The 21581-nt window shown below is 50.2% G+C and overlaps 9 protein-coding genes across 9 annotated transcripts; 5 read left to right on the top strand and 4 right to left on the bottom strand.

Moving 5' to 3' along the window:
• Positions 1-451: 451 nt before the first annotated feature.
• On the bottom strand, positions 452-1483 carry N7457_005257 (D-2-hydroxyacid dehydrogenase family protein; the record flags this gene model as incomplete). Its single annotated transcript, XM_057176302.1, has 1 exon — positions 452-1483. One exon carries the CDS (start codon positions 1481-1483, stop codon positions 452-454), a length of 1032 nt encoding a protein of 343 aa, XP_057030604.1.
• Positions 1484-1758: 275 nt separating this feature from the next.
• On the bottom strand, positions 1759-2472 carry N7457_005256 (GNAT family N-acetyltransferase; the record flags this gene model as incomplete). Its single annotated transcript, XM_057176301.1, has 2 exons — positions 1759-2009; positions 2070-2472. The coding sequence occupies 2 exons, from the start codon at positions 2470-2472 to the stop codon at positions 1759-1761; spliced, it is 654 nt and encodes a 217-aa protein (XP_057030603.1).
• Positions 2473-2868: 396 nt separating this feature from the next.
• On the bottom strand, positions 2869-3606 carry N7457_005255 (lysozyme; the record flags this gene model as incomplete). The annotated part of the gene is made up of 2 exons (XM_057176300.1): positions 2869-3408; positions 3469-3606. The coding sequence occupies 2 exons, from the start codon at positions 3604-3606 to the stop codon at positions 2869-2871; spliced, it is 678 nt and encodes a 225-aa protein (XP_057030602.1).
• Positions 3607-4410: 804 nt separating this feature from the next.
• N7457_005254 (putative C6 transcription factor) lies at positions 4411-6534 on the top strand (the record flags this gene model as incomplete). The annotated part of the gene is made up of 2 exons (XM_057176299.1): positions 4411-5665; positions 5726-6534. The coding sequence occupies 2 exons, from the start codon at positions 4411-4413 to the stop codon at positions 6532-6534; spliced, it is 2064 nt and encodes a 687-aa protein (XP_057030601.1).
• A 366-nt stretch (positions 6535-6900) lies between these two features.
• N7457_005253 (putative guanine deaminase) lies at positions 6901-8292 on the top strand (the record flags this gene model as incomplete). Its single annotated transcript, XM_057176298.1, has 1 exon — positions 6901-8292. The coding sequence occupies one exon, from the start codon at positions 6901-6903 to the stop codon at positions 8290-8292; it is 1392 nt and encodes a 463-aa protein (XP_057030600.1).
• Positions 8293-8509: 217 nt separating this feature from the next.
• optE (uncharacterized protein) lies at positions 8510-11088 on the bottom strand (the record flags this gene model as incomplete). The annotated part of the gene is made up of 6 exons (XM_057176297.1): positions 8510-8709; positions 8768-9037; positions 9096-9310; positions 9361-10688; positions 10738-10923; positions 11050-11088. 6 exons carry the CDS (start codon positions 11086-11088, stop codon positions 8510-8512), a joined length of 2238 nt encoding a protein of 745 aa, XP_057030599.1.
• Positions 11089-12567: 1479 nt separating this feature from the next.
• Positions 12568-14744, top strand: fos-1 (sensor histidine kinase/response regulator Fos-1/TcsA; the record flags this gene model as incomplete). The annotated part of the gene is made up of 2 exons (XM_057176296.1): positions 12568-12755; positions 12833-14744. 2 exons carry the CDS (start codon positions 12568-12570, stop codon positions 14742-14744), a joined length of 2100 nt encoding a protein of 699 aa, XP_057030598.1.
• A 1928-nt stretch (positions 14745-16672) lies between these two features.
• On the top strand, positions 16673-18825 carry N7457_005250 (S53 family peptidase; the record flags this gene model as incomplete). The annotated part of the gene is made up of 5 exons (XM_057176295.1): positions 16673-16878; positions 16935-17198; positions 17256-17473; positions 17528-17648; positions 17706-18825. 5 exons carry the CDS (start codon positions 16673-16675, stop codon positions 18823-18825), a joined length of 1929 nt encoding a protein of 642 aa, XP_057030597.1.
• Positions 18826-19599: 774 nt separating this feature from the next.
• Positions 19600-21197, top strand: akr1 (putative aldehyde reductase (AKR1); the record flags this gene model as incomplete). Its single annotated transcript, XM_057176294.1, has 11 exons — positions 19600-19646; positions 19701-19788; positions 19861-19874; positions 19949-20033; positions 20097-20116; positions 20172-20244; positions 20295-20424; positions 20473-20537; positions 20593-20721; positions 20780-20895; positions 20954-21197. The coding sequence occupies 11 exons, from the start codon at positions 19600-19602 to the stop codon at positions 21195-21197; spliced, it is 1011 nt and encodes a 336-aa protein (XP_057030596.1).
• Positions 21198-21581: the final 384 nt, after the last annotated feature.

The raw sequence follows: 21581 nt of genomic DNA, 5'->3' as shown, positions 1-21581 counted from the left end.
GGCTTTTATTACGTCGAAGAAACCACATTGCTCCCTTCAACCGAGGGAAATAGAGAAACTCTCTTTGTCCTCGGGCGGCCGAGGCTACAGGTGACGACACTTGGAGGGGTTTCAAGCGATATTAACCCGCACTCATATCCTTGTGCTTAGACTCGTGAGTGTGGGGAGATGCTGTTCTAACGGACGATTGTACACATTCGTTACTCGGTGAGTCTCCACACGCAGAACTTGCAGCGCATTGTCACATTCTCGGCTTGATCCTCTGAAACGTATGATAAGGGGATTACCTGATGGACTTTGGATTTAGGGAATGGGTAAAAATTCAAAATGTCTTCCAGTTCTTCAGTAGAATTCCAGAATGTTTCAGAGTGTTCCTGATCTACATGCCACATGCATGTGATATGACGCAATAATATTTCCATCTTTGTATACAACGTATTGCTCTTGTCTGTCAATTCAATCTGCGCAATAATTCCTGTCCATCTAACCACCGCTCTAAATTCTCGGCTGTTTCGCGATACCAGCCTCGTAATAGCTCCTCCTCTCCATATCCCATGTGGGGCGAAAGCAGCACCTCACTGCGTCCATCTTGTCCCCAGCGGGTAGTACGCCACGGGCTATCAAGAGGCAATGGTTCAGGGTCGAAGACATCAAGTGCAGCGCCACGAATACGGCCCGCATTCAAGGCCTCCAGGAGCGCCGTTTCGTTAATCAAAGGCCCACGTGAAGTATTGATGATAAATGCAGAGGATCGCATGTTCGCCAACTCAGCTGTACCAACAATTCCACGGCTCCGATCCGATAGCACACTGTGTACACTGACAATATCAGCCTGTGCGAAGAAATCCTCTTTGGATGCGGCAACAGCGAAGGTTCCCGCCGGCAGACCTTGAGCTTTCGCTTGCTCATCGGCCTTTTCTTGAGTCAAGTTGGCCGACCATGCTAGGATTTTCATTCCAAATGCCAGACTTCCAATATTGGCTACTTGCGATCCTAGTTTTCCCAAGCCGAGCACCCCTAGTGTTTTCCCAGATAAGTTGACACCTAGAGAGCCTTGCCACGCACCACGTTTGACCGCAGCATCGTCACGGGCTATATTCCGAGCAAGTCCCAGGATCAGCGCCCATGTGTGCTGCACCGTCGAATTGACACCAGGGGGACGACCCTCAGTACCTGCAACAACCACGTTGGAACGTGTAAATGCCTCGAGGTCGAGCGCCAAGTTGCGGGTTCCCGTAGTCAAAAGGAGTTTCAAATTGGGGAGTGCCGCAATTGTTTTAGCGGCAAAGGGTGTTCGCTCGCGCATGGCCAGGATGACATCGAAGGGAAGGAGTCGCTGGACGAGTGCATCGTGCTGTGCGGGATCGCGGGGGTCGAGGGTCTCGGGAAAACTGGAAATTTCAACTCGCGATTCGAGATGAGTGAAATAGGCAGGCGCAATGCCCTGGTAGTCATCAAGGATTGCAAATTTGAGTTGAGCCATTGTGAAAAGTGGTCGTTCAGAGTAAAAGCGAGGGGGCCAAATGCTCATCAATGCGACCAATTCCCCGCGGGGGAAAATGACGTGCCCGGCTGTCCGTTTATCCCCCGGAGTTGACGAAGATTACGAACCCGAACTATGAGAATAGGCGAGACATGTATATACTGAAGTGCATTCATAGGACATTTAATCTCTGAGGTAAATATGAAAGCAAGAGGCTATGGCCGATCGATATGTACATTACCTAGGTACATGTCCTAGATAGATTATGGACGGTTCTATTGTGGCAATGGGTCCCTCATCATCAAGGAGAAAGACTCGCTTCCTGTACTTCCAAATGCTGCATAGTCAATAGTTACCTCCTCCAATATCTTCCATCCATGTTTGAGGTATAGGGGAATACCCTCGGGCGTTGCCTCAAGGAAAATGCGCGATTGAGAGGCGTCGGCCTTTTCCGTCCCCCATTTCAGAACAGCAGAGCCGAAGCCTCGCCCTTGGTATCCGGGCAGGGTTGCTAATAAATCGAGGACTAATGACGTATGTGAGTCATGATCCTCAAAAGCGTGAATGCGGGGGCTAAGCCACTTACTCATATCGTTCTCTGTGGTATATCGCTTGCGAGAGTCTTCCAGAAGCTTTTTGAAGGCCCTAAAGATCTCCTCATTCATTGGCTGCGGTGCATACGGAAGGGGGTCCTTGGCGAACAGGGCCGCCTGGTCACTCAATGGAACCAGACTCTGACCGAATGAGTCTGGAAGGTGCCAACGACTATAGGCCACTAGCTCTCCGCTGGCTGGGTCATGGATCTTGAGGACATGTGTATTGGGGGTGGCCAAGTGTTTCATTGCCACAATGCCCTTGTATTCCTGCATTCTGGCCTGGCTGGTCCCCGGGAAAACTTCTTCCAGGAGACGACGGCCTAGAAAGCTTTGGACGTTGATTTTGGCCAGTCCTGGCCCATCGGCTTCGGTGGCATATTGAATGAGATCCATCTCCTTTGTATTCACAGCAGAAGGGAAAAAATCGGGAGACAGAATCAAAGAATACAAGAATACAAGATAGCCTAAATGCCACAGATGGACTGTCTGAGGGGCACTAATCCCCGTCGGGACCCCGAGTCGGCCCCCACCCTCTGATCTCAATGTGTCTCTTGCAGAGTGGAGGATGGTGAACGGTGCATGCCTTTCGAAGACTTTGTTTCTGGGGTCACGATATCGGCGTAGTTACATTCGCACATCTACGATCAAATTTATCATATCATATACGACCGGGAGAGAATAGCATAGAGAACGGGCTTTGATCTCCACAAAGAAAGATCATAATCCAATGGGTTTATGTACACAATATATATACATATCATGGGCACTTTCGGTCGAAACTGGCCAAGTTTACGCAGCGTTGGTGGCAAAGATCTTCAGATTGGCTTCGCTGCCATTCCAGATCTCAGAATCTCCTCCATACTTGTAGGAATCGGAGTTCTGCCAGAAGCTCTGGTAGGGCCAGCCGCCAGGGATGGTACCAACAGAGGAGGCGTAACGAGCCAGGACCAAGGGGTAGTCGGCGCTGAAGGCAGTGCTGCCACCAGTGCAAGTGTTCCACCAGTCGGCAGTGGTGTAGATCATAGGATAGCGACCGGCTTTGGCCTTGTAGGTGTTACCAAAGTCCTTGATCCAGGCGACCATGGCAGATGCGCTGAGCCCATAGCAGGTGGCACCGGACGGGTTGTATTCAATGTCCAGCATACCGGGCAGGGTGATACCATCGTTGGACCAACCACCACCGTGGGCAAGGAAGTAAGTGGCTTGCGCGGCACCGGAGCTGCTGTCGGGGTGGGCAAAGTGGTAACCACCCCGGATCAGACCGGCCTTGGTGGCACCAGTGTACTGGCTCGAGAAAGAGCTGGAGATGAAAGAGGTACCCTCAGTCGCCTGGTATGGTTAGTATGATGACAGAGGAAGTATTTGCATGAAGAACCTTGGGAATCGTACCTTGATCATGACAAAGCGAGCACCAGATGCATAAGCACCGGCAAAGTCCACGGTGGGTTGATAGCCGGAGATATCGAAGCCCTGAACGGCGGCACTGGCAGCAGTGGCGAAGAGGACGGAGAGGAAGTTGATCTTCATGGTGGCAGTGGTATGATAGAAAAGAAAGGATGTATTGTCTTGAATAGATTATATCCAAATCTGAGGGAGATGGGCCTATTTATGTTCCTCCTGGCCATGAAGCTTCAGATAAGCCGAGTATAGTTGCATCCTTGGCCTCCCAAAATAAGACGGGGACAGGGAGCATAGTGCAGTAGTAACGTTGTATAGCAGAAACACCAAAGCATAGTCTTCATCCCACTCAGGTAGGGGAAATGTCGATCAGTTCTGGATGTTGTCCCAACGTTTCAAGTGAAGTTTCTAGGGTCGTTCAGGCCCCAGTCCTCCGTACAGCATCCGGAGGTCGCCGGCAGTGGGCTGATATCGAAAGAGAGGATTTGATTCGAGGAATGTCTATCAGGAGATGATAGATATGCATACCGATTTTCCCACCAAGAAGCCTTCATAGCCGTTGAAGAATCTCTGCTTTTGGAGTACGGAGTCCGTGTATGGAGGCCCCGGGCGTTGCAGATCGCTTCAGCCATCAAGTGCCGAAAAAGTAACCCTAAGAAACAAAAGTCCTGATGAAACAGGGGAAGATCATGCAAGATCAATATATTCTCATATCCATTGACCATTTACTCGAATCAACTCGCAGAATGGCACCGGTTTCTTTTCTGGTGATCGGCACGTCGACTACTCCGTAAGCGAAAGTAACTTGGAAGAAGCCAAGCTCTTCTTTTGCCCCCACTTTTTGTTTCTTCTTCTGATGTGCCTTCACTATATTCTTTCAATGACATTGGTCGATGTGTTTGGGATGGAGAGCTTGAGTGGCCCTGTGGCACCATGAGCTCATCTGGCAATAAGGACTTCCGCGATCAACTGGGCAAGTTCCGTTTGGACTCGATCAATTGTACCTGGCCCTCTGAATCCCAACCTCCACATATAGACGTGCCCGGTCATTCTCGCAGCAAACGTGTGTCGACAGCCTGTGATTTCTGTCGCAAAAGGAAGAAGAAATGCGATTTCCGATACCCCAATTGCTCGGCCTGCACTCGCGCCGGAGTCCGATGCACCATCCCCCCGCCCGGTCCTCAAGTCGCTAGCGCCTCCGTGCCCCGGGACCAGCTCGAGAATCTTCAGAAACGTGTACAATGGTTGGAGGAGGTTGTCCGACGCAAGTCGGGCCTCTCTGTGGCGGAATTACCCACCGGCACACCACTAGATGGCGAGGGAGATCCGGATTGGTGGTACCAGGTGCCCACAATGATTGCGACCGGGGGAAATCGTTCTACAACCTCAATACCTAGCCCTGCAGGCACTGGCTCTTCTGTGACGGCGGGACCCTCGGAGGCGTCAACCGGAGTATGCCCAGAGCTCCCCAACGTGGGTGAAATATTCCGCGATCAGCTCGAGCATCGCCGACCGTCGGTCGCGCGACCATCTTCCGCTCCACGGGTCCTACGTTTGTCGTCGCTGGAGGAAGCTGAACGGTTGGCTGGACAATATTTTGATAGCATGGGCTACCAATACCCATTCCTATCCCGTCCGGAGTTCATGAGCTATCTGCGCCACATCTATACTGGTGGTATTCCGTCGCCGGAAACACATAACACTTATCATATTGTCATTGCCATCTCGCTTCTGATTGGGTCGGCGGACCCGATGCAGGCTGCCGATTTCTATCATGCCAGCCAGGAGACCCTCCCACTGGCATTGCAGAATGAAGACTTGGCAGCTGTGCGGGCGCTCCTAGGATTGGCTTTGTATACAATGTTTGCGACTGCTGGGCCCAGCATTTGGCATATCCTCGGTGCGGCGATGAGGTTATCGACTAGCATCGGTCTTCATAAAATGCGGGCATACCCTAGCATTGCTGAAGAAGAGATGGCTAAGCGTGCTTTTTGGAGCCTCTACAATTTGGATCGCCTCATTGCCAGCACCCTGGGGCGTCCACTGGGAATTGCCGACGAAGATATTAGTGTAAGCCTCTTGCGAGAGCTCAATGACGATGGAACAGAGGTGCCTGGTGCGAGCGCGACGACGATTCCTCTGCAGGTGATACGCTTGCGGCGGATCTTTTCGCGCATCTATCAATACTGTAAGTGATGCCCAAGTGCGATATGCTTCCTTTTCTCCTACTCTGACCATTCGCCGGTAGTATATAGCAGCCTGCCACGACTCCCACCCCAAGAAGCTACCGCTATGCTCAGTCAATTCCGCCGAGAGGTCGATGACTGGCGCATGATGGCTCCAGTGTATCCATCGGCACTTCTCTATTCCACTTCTTATTACGATTATCTTTACTACACCACCATTCTCTTGATGTACCGTCCTAGCCCTCGCAATCCGACTCCCGATATAATCAGTATTATCAGTTGCGGTGATTCTAGCATCCAGGTGATTCGATCTTATTGGGATAGCTACTCGGTAGGCAAGCTGAAATGGATCTGGTTAACATTGAGTCAATTGTATTTTGCAGGTATCACTATCCTGTGGTGCCTTGAGCAGAACGCGCGCTCCTTACGCGAATCGCAGAACCCCCCCTGGCAGCCCGAAGAACAGACTATGCGTCGTGGCATTCAGGCGGTCGTCGTACTTTTGGAAGAATTTGGCAAGCGCCGGCCTGGGGTTGATCGGTTGGCAGAGACGTTCCGGCACCAAAGCACAATGATATTCAGCCAAATGGCTTACCAGCAACATCATCATCATCCTTACCAACCGCAGCCGCCAGCTTTATCCCCTACACTCATACCATCTCATCCGTCAATGTCCTTGACTGCACCCCCTCCACCCCCTCCGCCCCCTCCACCCCCTCCACCCCCGGTCCCACTCGCTCCTGTCCTCGACGACGTCTTACTCGTTGATGACAGTGGAACTGTTCCATTGATCGATCCACATATGGCAGATCAACTCCTTTACTCGTACAATTGGTTCCAGGAAGAGATGGCATCCTACTATACCCTTTGAACGAATCTCTTTCTCTGTATATTAAACCGTGCTCTATTGGAGGTAGACGGAGTTTTATATCAGGTTTTTCTTTTTTCATGTTAATATTCTGCGAGTTTGTTACAATTATAAACCAGACTCCATTAAATTGAGGATATATCCCAATGACTGCGAAGACTTCAGTGGCCAGAAAAGAAGATGCCCAACTCCCTCCGGCTGTCTGGGCAGAGACCGGTGCATATGCCGATTATTAATGCCCCTCAACTCACCTGGACACATGGGCATCCACACTCTTCCTTCGACATCAACTTTGTAAATGGACATCGTGGGAAATTAGCTGCTACCTCGGAATAATTACAAGCGTTGATTACTGAATTTCCATCGAATATGGAAGAACTCGATACGAGGACTACCCCGGCATCGGGACTTCCCCTCGCCTTTCACGGCACAGTTATCCATTCCCAAAGTCTGGATGACCTCGAGATCCTAGAGAATTGCTTCGTACTGGTGGGAAAAGATGGAAAGATTGAGGCACTACAAGCGGGCGTGGAACCACAACAGATCAACGCCATTGCATCGGAATATGGCTACACGCCCGACGTCTTCCCGGTGAAGCATCTTAAGCGCGGGGAGCTTTTATGCCCCGGCTTTGTTGATACTCACAACCATGCACCCCAATGGGCACAGCGTGGCGTCGGAAGAGGAATCTCGTTGCTTGACTGGTTGAATAAGGTCACGTTTGCCCACGAGGCGAAGTTTGAAGACCCGGAATATGCCAAACGAATGTACGCCTCTTGCGTGTCAGGCTTTTTGCAACAAGGCATTACTACGGCATCATATTACGGCTCTCATCATGGTCGCGCAAGTCGGATCCTGGCCGATGTCTGCCTTGAGAAAGGACAGCGCGCGCTGGTGGGCAAGTGTAACATGAACCGGAATGCCCCGGACTGGTATCGGGATGCGTCGGTGTCGGATTCGCTGCACGAGACGAGAGAGTTCATCAACCACGTTCAAAAGATTGACCCAACATACCATTTGGTGAAACCGATACTGACCCCACGATTTGCGATATCCTGTGAGCCGGAGTTGCTGGATGGGCTTGGTGCTATCGCGCGTGAACATCCTGATCTCCCAATCCAAACGCATTTCAATGAAGCGAAGCAGGAGATCGAGTTCACGCGCCAACTTTTCCCAGAGTTTGACACAGAAGCTGATCTCTATCAGCGATACGGTCTACTGAATGATCGCTCCATTCTTGCCCACTGCATCTTCCTACAAGAGAGTGAAATTCGCCGCATCCAGGAACTTGGCTGTGGCGTTGCTCATTGCCCGATCGCGAATACAACTATGCAAGAGTTCATGGTGGCACCTGTGCGGGAATATCTGCGCCGTGGTATCAAAGTTGGTCTGGGCACCGATAGCGGCGGTGGTTACTCGTCATCCATACTGGATGCTATGAAGCAGGCTTTTATTGTGTCAAATGCGCAGCAGATGTTGACCCAAGGACGGGATCCTGCGCTTTCCATGAATGAAGGCTTCTTCCTTGCTACGTTAGGTGGTGCCCAAGTTTGTGGGCTCGATGACCGAGTCGGTAATTTTGCCGTTGGGAAAGAGTTCGATGCGCTTGAAATTCACACTACTGATCTTGATCAGCCAGGAGTGATGAGCCCGGTTGAAGAGGAAGATAGTATTCAAACAATATTCGAGAAGTTTCTGATGACTGGGGATGATCGGAATATTGCCAAAGTCTATGTAGGTGGGCGATCGGTCAAAGTTTGATAGCCAGATTTGCTTCGTGAAGATCGATATTTTACGTGTCCATGAGCCATGAAATGAGAAGAAACGTCATGCCAAACAGCCGAATGTGCAGGGGTATCCAAAAGATTGTGTCCGCCTCCTGTATGTTCAACATATAGTGTGTAAACAAGGAAGGTAAAGAACGATAGCAATATGTGTCGGGAGAAGCTAAAATTCAGCAGTAGTCAAGGGTTCATGATTAGTTCCATGTTCCCCTCGGAGGCCCAAAGTAGCCCTGCGCTGGTAAGCCCTTGTAGGGTGTGCCTCTACCGTCCGCTGTGGTTTGAGACACGTTATTACCCCACCAGCTCAATGAACCAGCTGGGAGAGTGATGCAAAAGAATATAATAACTGTGGCGACTGCAACGCCACAGTCCAGCGCGGCGGATAGGACATAATCTGCAGGCAATCAGCAACGAAGGCGAAAATAGAGGAGAAAGAGGAAAAGTCGACGTACTGTATTTGGACCACCATGCAGGCTTCCGGCGACGGAGTATGCCATTGAATATGAGATTGACGATCCACCACGAGGAGAAGCTGATACCAGTAGCAGGTGGGACTTGACTCATTGCACCGAAGGCAACGGGCCAGGAGATATAGTTGAGGGACTTCCACCGACGGCCCAGGAGATAGGTAATGACTACTACTGCTGGTCCAACAAGCAAAAACCAAAGCAGATTGCTATATATCTGCCCGGCAGAAAACAATCGACCTGGACCAACAGCACCTGAAAATATGTCAGCTATGAACCGGTGGAAGGAAAGTGAAGAGACGATATAGCTCACCCCAAATGAGAGACGAGGAGTATGTGACCTGTCCGTGAGGGCAGATAAAATTTCCAGCTGCCTCGGGGGTACACACGTCCTCGATTCTGGTGATCATGAAGACTGTCACACCACATTGAACAACGGCGCCAATAAGTGTGGCCAGGCCTTGAGCCACAAAGAGAAGCCGTGGTGCGATGTGCATATAATGAGCCAATTTCATATCGGCGACGAATCTAGTATGGTGTTAATCAAATCTCTTTTGTGTGGCATCAACAGCACTTACTCCAATCCCTGTTGGACAGCGACATAGCCGTAAAATTTGAAAGCCATGTTAGCCACTGGTCGTCCGAGAAAGGCATATCCACCAATGAATTCCGTGAGCAGGTTGAGTTGGTTGCTACTGATGTTCGTCAGGGCCTTGATGACGCCCACAGGAATAAAGTAGACCACTGGTAATACGAAAGCCACAAATACACCCCATGCTGGTAGGTCCGTGTGCCACACTTCGTTGGTCACAATACTCAATATAAACATCACGGCAGTGATTGCAACGGACCACCACCAGGGGACAGCTTGGTACGAAGACATGAGTCGACTATGAACGTCTTGTTTGCTATTGCCTTTCCATTGTTCCCACAAGTCCTTGCCATGGTATAGCATGACATGGAAGAAAATACCTGTCAGGTTAGCAAAGGCGACACCAAATGTGATCGCATAGCCGGCAGGGAGAAACATCGGGGAGTAGTCCCGATAAGCACTTTCGTTGACTTCACTCCGAGAGCCCATGATACGTCTGGTGTTGTAAGGCCTCCCAGTGTTGTCGAAGGTATTGGAGTTTAGAAGCGGCAGGTGTGCGGAATACCAAGTATTGGTATAGTAAACGAGGGGACACACGAGCCAGAAGAAGAGAGCAAATGATCCCATCACATTCATACCAGCCCAGAAGGGCACTAATAGGGGGCTGTGGTTGGCATAAACCACCTGGGCCCAGTCAAAGGTCAATACCGACATACCCAGTCCGGTGGTTTGCCCAAAGAGCTGATTTACTACCACATTGGATGGCACAATCCAGCAAATAAAGGCGAAGGTGCTGAGACCCGTGAAGAGATATCCCGGGGCGAAGTACCAGATTGCGCTCCCAAAGAACACATAAAGGAAAAAGCGAAGCCGAGTGATCCGCCATCCATCTGCGATAGTATTGCGGCGAGAGTGGAGAGTAGTTAGAAGTGCTGCATTGGACAAAACTTGCGGCCATAGCATCGATGCCGGTTCGACCAGCCACCGCGAGGCCAGACCAGCTAAACCGAAACCAAATAATTGCGTGGTAATGCACAATAGCACCTCAAACCCGCCTTGCGATGGCATGTGATAGAACTTGACAATGGCCTCAATTACCTGGGTAGCAGCAGCAGAGCCAATTGAGACGTTCGCCATGATGGTGATCAAGGCATGCTCCTTGATATTGAAACGACGGTCGGGATTCAGCACTCCGAGAGGAGTCCACCTCGCCCAGGCACATCCTACTGGAAAGGCCAGTAATTGTGCCACTAGAGCACTGATAGTCACACTGGGCTGTCGTAAGCTGAAGAACTGGTTTAGTCCACTCCCGACCTGCAGGAGTTAGCGTGCCTTGACAATCGCCTGGTCGGACGCAACATACAATAGTAAACGCAATACCAATAGTCCACATACGGACTGTATTTACAGGTAGCGTCAAGTCATTGACTGGCTGAATGACAGCCCGCACTTCTGGAAAAGGCGAATCATCGGCGTCATAGGGCAAGATCTCTTCGGCATCTCGGTCTTGAAGAATGGCGATCTCATTACGCCGATCTTCAGGGACGTCCTAGGATATGAAACCAATTAATTCAAATTGATGCGTATGTCTCTAATCGACGAATAGGAATAAAAAATAAGATAAAAATAGACAACAGTCTCGACTATAGTGGGGATCAACTGCGATGACACCCACCTGGCTCCATGAATATCCCCGACGTTTCTCAGTCTCCATTCTGGACAAACCAGAAATATCTCGAGCCCAAGTTCGTCCAGTATTGAGTCGGCTTGGACCGAGAGCTAAAAGGCGTCACTGGGACACTTCCGCTGCATGGAGCAGGGTGGTGAGCCCGCAGGAATCAAGACCAATAGCGGATGGTCCAGTACCCCATGGAAGTGCGACTGGATTGTTAGAGTCCGCGTTCTCGTCTGATTATATGTTGTATACGAAGGACTGGGCAACGGATGAGGAGAAAAGAGCGAAAAGACGTGCCAGAGGACGTGACCCACTTTATTGCCCATACCCTGATCCCCCAGACCTCTCTGAATCCATCGTGGTTCATGTCTCGCATGATGGTATCAGACAAAGGATGAAGGTGAATACCAAGAGAGTCCCTTTTGGACGAGCTATTTGAAGGTATAAGTGCCTCGGGGCCTAGATGTGTCCTTCGTCCTTCGTACTTATTGTTTCCGTCCTCTTCCGCGCCCCCGCCCACGACCTCTATAGAGGCATTCATTCACCTTGGGGGTCTTACCCTAAGGACATAACCACACAGGCCGATCATTCTCCCAAGGGGCAGATTTGTACCGGATTTTGGGGGGTTTCGAACGCCATTGGTCACCCGAGAACCTTTAGGGCTTATTATTGCAATGGGTGAATGAATGGCTTCCCCATGGTGTTGGATGGTCGCTGTTTCTCGAGGGCAGATGTGTTTCTAGTAATTAACCCATGCGGTATTCTCTATTTTCTAAATGACAAAGAATATGGCGATGTGATTCCCCCGTCTCTAAGGAGATGGTCTTGGGTGGAATGAAGCAAAAAGACCATCTGTGGAGGTATGAGTCGTCCAACCCGTTTTGGGCCACCCCTAGCTGGTCAAATGGAGATTGCACGCGCGCTTTAGTTAGCTCCTGAGATTATTCCCGAATACCCAAGTCTAGATACTGTGAGACACCCATGTAAGGGTGTTTGTAAGCCCATCTAGATACCCTTACAATGTAGTATAAACCTGGGATTTTGGCCACGGGAAGAGTCAGCGTAGTGGATGTAAGACAACGTGCAGGGATATCCTTGAATCAAAAACGTAGTAGGGCCAGGCTCTAGTCGTTTCCCCTCGTCATTTTTCGCCACCAGAGGGGCGTGTGCCTGGACGGGGCCTTGTCTGGAGTACTGGGGAGATATATACCGTTGATACTCCTATTTCTACACGTACTGCATGTATAAGAATTGTCCAAAGCTATATTGCAGGATTCCAATGACGTGGATTCTGTGAATCTCGGCTACATGGAGAAAATTACCCTCGGTTTGTGATCGATCCATCTGGATTTCCTTGATTTTGGACATTTTTGGCTTCGTTTATCCACTTCGGTCTGGAACCCCGCCGGGGATCGGTCCCGTCCACTCGCTTTGCTTTGCGTCTCTTGACATTTTCATATCCCTTCGCGACATCACCATTTGAATGTCATCCTCACATTCATCCAGGCTGTCAGCGATATGCCTGTGGATCAGATGCTTCATCTGAGAATCGCCGAGTGCCGCCCTACGAACAATGTCGCTATGGTGCTCACTCCTCCGGCTGAAAACGATTTAAATCTTGCCATCCAGCAACCGCTCCAGAAACCGGACAACGATGCTAAACAGCCAAATAACATATCCTTGAGTCGCATATATCGACTGACACCGTGAGAATCGCCCTCTGTGACATCGAAATCTGGGATTCCCCGTGGAGAAGATCCAATTACTAACGCCCCCTGCGCAGCAAACCTACTCTCGTTTTAGATGACACCCTACGAGTCGTCGAAGTATCCAACAGTCATGTGGAAGTCTTCAAGAGGCCGCGAGAAGAACTGTTGACTTCGAACGTTTACGACCTCCTCCCCTCCATCCTCCCAGCCCCCGACATCGCATCCCTGAGCGGTGCCCTCAGCACTGCCATATCAACCCGCGAAGCACAGGTCATTAAACGCGTTTATGTGGTAGAACCCGACGCATTCTTTTCACTCAGCGTGACGCCAATTTTTGAAGATGATGTTTTAATTTACGTACTCCTGGAAGCCCAGCGGGCCAAGCACCGCCAACGGGAAAGGTCGCGCTCCATTAGCGAACAAACTTACCTCAACGAAACCTATAAAATCTTGATCGACACGGTCAGGGATTATGCCATTTTCATGCTGGACACGCGCGGCCATATTGCGACCTGGAATTCCGGAGCCGCTATTTTGAAGGGATACACGTCATCCGACATCATCGGTCAGCATTTCTCCATCTTCTACGGTCGCGACGATCGCGAAATCAATAAGCCGGCCCGCGAGTTAGAGGTCTGTCTACGAGAAGGAAAGGTCGAGGATGAGGGCTGGCGGTATCGAAAAGATGGCAGCCGATTCTGGGCTAATGTCATGATCACCGCCATCTACCAGCATGGCAGCCATGTGGGCTTTGTGAAAGTCACTCGCGACCTGACAGAACGCCGGGCGGCTGAGGCCCGTTTGATCAATGCCTTTGAAGAATCCGCCAAGCTCAAGTCTGACTTTTTAGCTAACATGTCCCATGAATTGCGCACCCCGATGAATGGGATGCTCTTGGCTTTGACGATGTTATTAAGGACCGAGTTGGATGATGAGCAGCGGGAATTTGCCACTATCCTTGAAGATTCAACATCTATTTTGCTACAGGTTATCAACGATGTGCTGGACTATTCGAAACTCTCGTCGGGAACCTTTCCCTTGAACCCGGATGTTCTCAACATCCCTAATGTGATCACTGCCGTGGTTCGGAATTGTCAGTCGGCGCTCAAACCCGGAGTGAAAATCTCAGGCGATGTCAGCGAGGGATTCCCTGCGAATCTGAAAGGTGATCCACTACGATTCCGCCAAGTTTTGCAAAACCTAGTCACAAACGCGGTGAAGTTCACCGAGAATGGTCATGTTCGAGTCCATGCTAGTTATGCAATCGATGAAAAGAACCCGGATCTGTATGTGATCTCTACCCAAGTGGTAGACACTGGTATCGGTGTGCCAGAGGATGCCGCAAGCACCCTTTTCACCCCCTTTACTCGATTTGCGGACACCGCCACCAAACGATACCAGGGCACTGGTCTTGGTCTCTCGATCTGCAAGAGTCTGGCAGAATTGATGGATGGAGCGATTGGGTTCCATGCCAACCCAGAAGGACCCGGTAGTGTGTTCTGGATGACAGCTAAGCTGTCTCGTATTACCTCCCCGATATCGTCAACAAAGCCCAGGCTGCCACCTGTTACACCCGGGGCGTCCGATCACTCCGCGTCGCTCCAAAAGATCGCCCCACATAAACACATCCTCCTAGTCGAAGACAACAAAGTTAACCAAACTATCATGTTGAAGCTTCTCAGCAGCCTGGGCTTTACGCGTGTTGACGCAGCCTGGGATGGCGCGGAAGCAGTGCGAATGGTCAAGCAGAAGCCTTTGACCTACAATGTTATTTTGATGGACATCAACATGCCAGTCATGGACGGATTGACCGCCACGGAACACATTCGACAGATGAAGGTCGACGTGCCTATTCTTGCACTGACAGGCAATGCCCTGAAAGGGGATGCAGAGACATATCTGGCCAAGGGGATGGACGATTACATTGCTAAACCATTGCATCGACAACAGCTGGTCGATTTATTATGGAAATGGTGCGGGTCGTGAATGGTTGCTTACCCCCAGTCGAGGGGGGCACCATGACCCCCATCCCCTCCGAATAGCACTTCATCGGTTTGAATGTTCTCTTCCCGCAACCAAGACACGGAAGTTGAAATATACCCGTGCCGGGGTCATGGAACAGAGAATTCGGGCCTCGATGGTCATAGCGAATCTTTACAGTGGAACTTTGGATGACAGTTGAGTGAACGGACCTCAAATCTGATCTGCAAGTGCCTTTGGGTGCTGGCGCCTAATTCACATTGAGATCTCAAGTTGATCGTTCATCATTAACCCGCGTCCTAACTGCCGAGGCCATCCGCAGTTACTATACATTGTAGCCCGGTGCTTGAAATGCCCCAAGAGCTACAATGGACTCTCTCTTGAATGGAGCTATCCTCCTTTTCTCGCATGACTCATGCCTGTAGAAGGCACATGCAACCGTGTTTCTGCCCGCGACGTTGCATCTGTTCTCTGGTTTCCTGTATCAGACCTTCAATGCCACTGAGATCATCGTCCGTATGCGGAGTTTAGGCAGCCGCGTAGTGGGTGGATGATGGCTGCGATGCAAGCTTCAATGCCAATCTGGTCTTCTGTAGTATCCGTGAGGGATAATTCCCTTGCAAGTCGGTACGACGTCATCTCGAGTGCTCACATTGGGTTTGCTATCATTTCGCCAAGGCAGGTTGTTCTGATAGCTCTGGAACTTTCAGCTGAAGTCGATACTTCAGCATTATTAGTTGAGTGAGCTTGAGAACGAACTTGGACCTATGGAGTAAAGCATCGCCCTCTGTTCACTTGGCTAGGATGCAATGATCGGCATCTGTCAATGCGGGGGTGCTCAGGGGCTTGGAATAAGGATCATAGACCTCATTTCGGCATCAAATCATAGTGAGAATCTTGCAATTAAGATTCAACGGAGGCATTCTTAGGAGAGACCAAGCACTGTCCCCACACCCAAATACAGACGAGCACGGGGAATCAGTGGTTCTTGGATTTTGTGTTTAATCGGTCGCATTTCATGGTCTTCTCGCAAGTCAATCCCCCAGGGGCGGATTTCTTCCGAGGTACACATTGGCCTATGCATAGCCTATGATCATTCTTGTTCACATAAGGCGATGGCCATTATTCTCCCGAGGCTGTCCTCTCGGACTGTAAGACCTTGTTTGCTCGGAGGTTGAAAAAGGAATCTCTCACGAGGCCAACAATGCACTCGGCGGATGCCGTGAATTTCCGCCGTCGATTGAACCGGGGACGACGATTATTGAAAGTCGCCGAAGAAAGCAACCACATCACGAGAAGATATACTCTCCGTGTCAATAATATTCACATGGCCCCCCCTCGTGACCCCTAATATCCTTTTGAACCTTCCGAGAGCTGCCGATTTGATTTGGGCTTGTACAGAGTAGATGAATGGCACTCCGTACAATATAGGAACTTTACCCGGATGGCCAACTCTCAGATCAGACACGAATCAGAAGACAGGGAGCGGTCGAGTGCAGAGTTAACGCCACCAAAGCATGACAAGCTCTATCATTGCCCCGTCTGCCTTCCTGTCGGTGTCTTAGCATCAGTGATCGACTGGCTGCATTTCCTCTTGGGTGATCCCAGCCCACCGAATCAATGACCCTTGACCCTGAAAGCCCCATCCAGGCCCAGCCCCAAACGCTTATCACGGTTTCACCAAGAGAGAGAATATCGACTAATGGGAGTTTGGGTTCGACGGCCGAAGGCTCGCTGACAATAGATGCGCTATGGGCGTATTTGTTCTCTTAGTGTGAGATGATTCGGGAGATGGATTATAGGCGGAGAATGATGCGGTATAGGTGATCCTATAAATGATGCGGTCCCCGCTGGCCCCATGAGTCTGATCTTTCTGAATCAGATCGCAATTTCCAGGGTGAAAGCTGAACCGGCAAACTCCGGAGATCATCACCATGAAATTTTTCATCCTGATTTGCGCTTTGGCGGCGAGCGCGATTGCTGTACCAACCGCCCACAATTACCAATTGCACGAGCGTCGTGACTTCACCCCAAAAGCTTGGGTTGAAGGCAAAAAGCTCGATGGGAATGTGTCACTGCCTGTGCGAATCGGGCTGACCCAGTCTAACTTAGACTATGGGCATGACCTGCTCATGGATTTGTATGGACCTACACATTCGATGTTTGATCTTCTGGGGCTGACAAAGATCTGGTTAGATCGAACCCCTCCTCAAGCCGATATGGTCAACACCTGTCGGCTCATGAAGTACATGACCTGTTCGCCCCAACTGAAAAGAGCGTGAATGATGTGCGTTCATGGCTAGAGTCGGCTGGAATTGCAGGCGATCGCATCACACAGTCAGTCAACAAGCAATGGATCCAGTTCGATGCGGATGTCGAGGAGTTGGAGGAATTGCTACGTACAAAGTACTACGTCTATTTGCATGCTGAAACAGGCCGATCGCACGTGGGTTGTCGAGAGTAAGGCCTTCATAATTAATGTCAGCAGAATGCAGCCTTGCTGACTTTTACGTACAGATATCACCTCCCAAGCTCTGTACGTGAACATGTCGACTATATTACTCCAGGAATCTCACTCCGGGAAGTGACCGCTGTCCGGAGATCCAACGTCAAACAGAAACGGTTTGGGAACGGGCTTCCCCCTATCCTTGAGCCGATCCTCATGCCATTTGAAGAGCTATTGAGTGGGGCGTCATCGTTTTGCTCTCTTGCCATCACAGCTCAATGCATCCAAAGTAAATGATATCGTTGCAAGTCCTTTTGCGCCGGATATTCTGACAAGCATATAGAGATGTATAACATCAGTGAGGGCCACTCCGCCACCAAAGGAAACGAACTGGGAATCTTTGAAGGTATCGGAGATGTCTACGCCCAGGAAGATCTGGACTTGTTCTTCTCCACATTGTACTCGTATGTTACCTTGTACATTTTCATCGGTTCCAGATGAATTCTGAACTGACTATCTAGCAGCAAAATCCCCACAGGCACTCACCCGACGCTCAAGTCAATTGATGGTGGCAAGGCTCCGGCAGAGATCTTCAATGCTGGAGCCGAATCCGATCTAGATTTCCAGATTTCCTATCCTATCATCTGGCCGCAGAACTCGATCCTTTTCCAATCTGATGATATGATTTACGAGAATGATTATACCTTCAAAGGCTTCCTTAACACATTTTTGGATGCTATCGATGGCTCTTACTGCAGCACTATCTCGCCCTTGGACCCTTCATATCCGAATCCGGCCGAGGGAGGCTACAAGGGCTCCCTACAGTGTGGCGTGTATGATCCGCCCAAGGTCATTTCCATTTCATATGGCTCCGCCGAGGCGGATCTCCCCCTTTCTTACCAGCGCCGCCAGTGTGCTGAATTCATGAAGCTTGGTACAATGGGGGTCTCGGTGGTCGTCGCTTCGGGAGACTCTGGTGTAGCCGGACGAGGGGGTGATCCCACTCCGAGCAACTGCCTTGGCGGGAATGGCAGAATATTCGCTCCCGACTTTCCTGCCTCTTGTCCCTACTTGACTGCAGTAGGAGGCACTGAAATCCCCTCGGGATCCGAGCCAGAAGATCACAATGAACAAGCTGTGACTAGATTCCCGTCGGGTGGCGGGTTCAGCAATATCTACAAGGCACCTGATTACCAGGCTCAGGCTGTTGCCGACTACTTTGCGAAGGCCAAACCCTCGTATCCATACTACAAGAGCGTGGACAATAGTAGCTTCGGCGAGAATAACGGGATCTACAACCGCATTGGACGTGGCTATCCAGATGTTGCTGCTATTGGGGACAAGGTGATCATCTATAACAGAGGGTTGCCCTCATCGATTGGGGGTACATCGGCCTCAGCACCTGTATTCGCTGCAATCCTCACGCGTATCAACGAGGAGCGACTGGCCGCTGGCAAATCCACCGTCGGCTTTGTGAACCCTGTCTTGTATGCCCATCCAGAGGCTTTCTTCGATGTCACCAAGGGTACCAATGCGGGTTGCAACACCAATGGCTTCTCTGCGGCAGAGGGCTGGGATCCAGTGACCGGCTTGGGTACCCCGAACTATCCCGAACTTCTCAGGGTTTTTATGGGCCAGTAGATCAGCATTACCAAGGACAGTCTCGTTTTGTGAATATAAATCCGACTAATGGACTCGAAACTTGCAATTTTGACGCAAACTCCTGGAATAAAGGATTGGATATTCCCATAGCCATCAATAGAACTTCGATGTGCCAGGTCTTCGGCCGACAAGCCGACGCCGGAGTTGGTCCGAGATGCCAAGCCGGCAGAAGAATTGATGCGATTCTCGGGATTCTGCCGGGTTCAGCGTGGTGAGCCCTTCAAGGCTGGAGAGTGAGTATCCCTTGATATTCAGCAGATACTACTCCGTATGCACATGTGTATATATATCTAGCTCTACTCCGTAAACCACATCTCATGCACCAGTCTGAAGCGGTATTTACGGTGATCCCCCACTCCTTTTGGTTGTGTAATCCGAGACGTGGATGACATCATTTCCTGAGTCAGCACACCACGGCCGAAAGTACACTAACCCGTTTGGGAAGCTATTGTATACAACACATACAGGCATGTATGTGCCGATATACAGTACTCTAGTTGGCAGCAATCAAAAAACGAACACATATTATAGAGAGAGATTGAATGGAAATATACCCTAATATACTCACATGCTGTATAGTCTCTTCATCTTGGCTTGAACTTGGATTGTTCTCGGTGGAGTGTACTCCGAGAGGGGCAGCGTGGGATGTCGACAGTCTGGAGCCCCGCCGGAGAACTTGAGTTAAGACGCGGGATTTCCCCAGTTTTTTCTGTTTTGTTTTCACTCCCCCCAATTCTCTCTGGAAATCACACAATGTCTCTCGGCAAGAAAGTCACTCTCAACTCCGGTCACCAGATCCCGTGAGTAGATGCTCCAAAAGAGGGAGAGAGAATCCATTACTGACACACATTTAGCCAGTTGGGCTTTGGTACCTGGCAGTCTGCCCCTGGTCAGGTCGGCGAGGCTGTTTATGAGGCTTTGAAGGCCGGTTACCGCCATTTGGTATGTTCTTCTATCGTGATCGTTCTTTGATCGTTCTCTTTCAATGTCGAATCATTCATTAACGTATCCTAGGATTTGGCAACTATGTATGCAGCATCGATAACTTCATCACGAACCCTCCCGTTGTAGATGCGCCATGCTTACCTCCACCTTCTTCCAGTTACCAGAACCAGCGCGAGGTGGCCGAGGGCATCAAGCGTGCCTACAAGGATGTTCCCGGTCTGAAGCGTGAAGACATCTTTATTGTGAGTAAATCATCATACTGGATAATTTTGCAGCGTTTAAATAACTAATACGTGGTTCTACAGACTTCCAAGCTCTGGAACAGGTACGCTATGATACAATACCTATTGATATTACAGAAGGATTGACTCCCCATGCAGCCAGCACCGCCCCGAGGTTGTTGAAGCTTCTTTGGATGCCTGCCTTGCCGAGCTTGAGTTGGACTACCTCGATGTATGGAGATTTTATTCACTGAACTTGCTAAGCATCGCTAACCAACTCAGCTTTACCTTGTCCACTGGCCTGTTGCCTTCCAGAAGGGTGATTCATACTTCCCCCTGGTTGCCAACAGCACCGTTGAGGGCGGTGATGTGATTATTGACGATGGTGTCTCTATTGTGGACACCTGGAAGGGTAAGTGAATATCGGTTAGCAGAAAAAAACATGACTAACTCTACTTAGCCATGACCCAGCTCCCTAAGAGCAAGGCTCGCTCCATCGGTGTCTCCAACCACACAATCGAGCATGTTCGTATCATTGTTTCTCCAGAATCTGTTACTTGTCCGCTAATCCAGCCCACAGCTCGAGGCTCTCATTAAGGCCACCGGTGTCGTCCCTGCTGCCAACCAGATCGAGCGCCACCCTGTGCTCCAGAGCAATGATCTGATTGAGTACTGCCAACAGAAGGGAATCCACATCACTGCTTACTCCGTATGTATCCATCTTTGGGTTGATAGCAAAGAAGGCCAATGCTGACTCGAAGCTCCAGGCTTTCGGTAACAACATGCTCAACATTCCTCTCCTTATCACCCGCCCTGAGGTCAAGGAAGTTGCCGAGGCTGTTTCCAAGCGCACCGGCCAGGAAGTCACCCCTGCCCACGTCATGTAAGATTATCCATACTGTTTCCCTGAGAGAGCCCAGTGAAAACTAACAGTCTTGAAGTCTCGCCTGGTCTCAGGTTGGAGGACACAGTGTTATCCCCAAGTCTGTCACGCCTTCTCGCATTCGTGACAACTTCAAGGAGATCGAACTCACCGCTGAGGAGATTCAGAAGGTCAGTGCTCTAGGTGAGAACCGAAAGCGCTACAATACCCCCTATACTGCCAACAAGCCTCGCTGGAACATTAATATCTTCGGCGAGCCCGAGGAGAAGCCCGCTGACCACAAGGTCATTCTGGGCAACTAAGCGAGGAGATGGCTTGCTTTCCCGGTGCTGGAATAATGACCAATATGAATAAGGTGGATGGATCTATGTGCTTCATGGAATCTACTGAATGAATCGTGGTCTTGCTACTTTGCTAGACTTTATGGTCTCCAGACCGCCTTCGTCCGCTCTCTCATCCTCTCATTAGTCCATACTTTCTGCCCGCTGCGGTACGGTGGTCGAGTCTCCCACTTCCGCACCCCATCAAAAGATTATCTTCATATTCATATTATTCTTATCTTATATTCATCCTCTATCGGCTATACTTTATGATACGCTTCTTTCTATAAATACTCTTATCTATTTATTCTTTATGTCTTGCCTTCTACTCCGCACTATATCCCCTAACCTTGAAATTCGCGTACG

This window comes from Penicillium paradoxum (genome assembly GCF_028828445.1).
Source record: "Penicillium paradoxum strain IBT 22861 chromosome Unknown utg000005l_segment0_segment0, whole genome shotgun sequence".
Lineage (NCBI taxonomy): Eukaryota > Fungi > Ascomycota > Eurotiomycetes > Eurotiales > Aspergillaceae > Penicillium > Penicillium paradoxum.
This window is presented reverse-complemented; position numbering and strand designations above follow the sequence as displayed.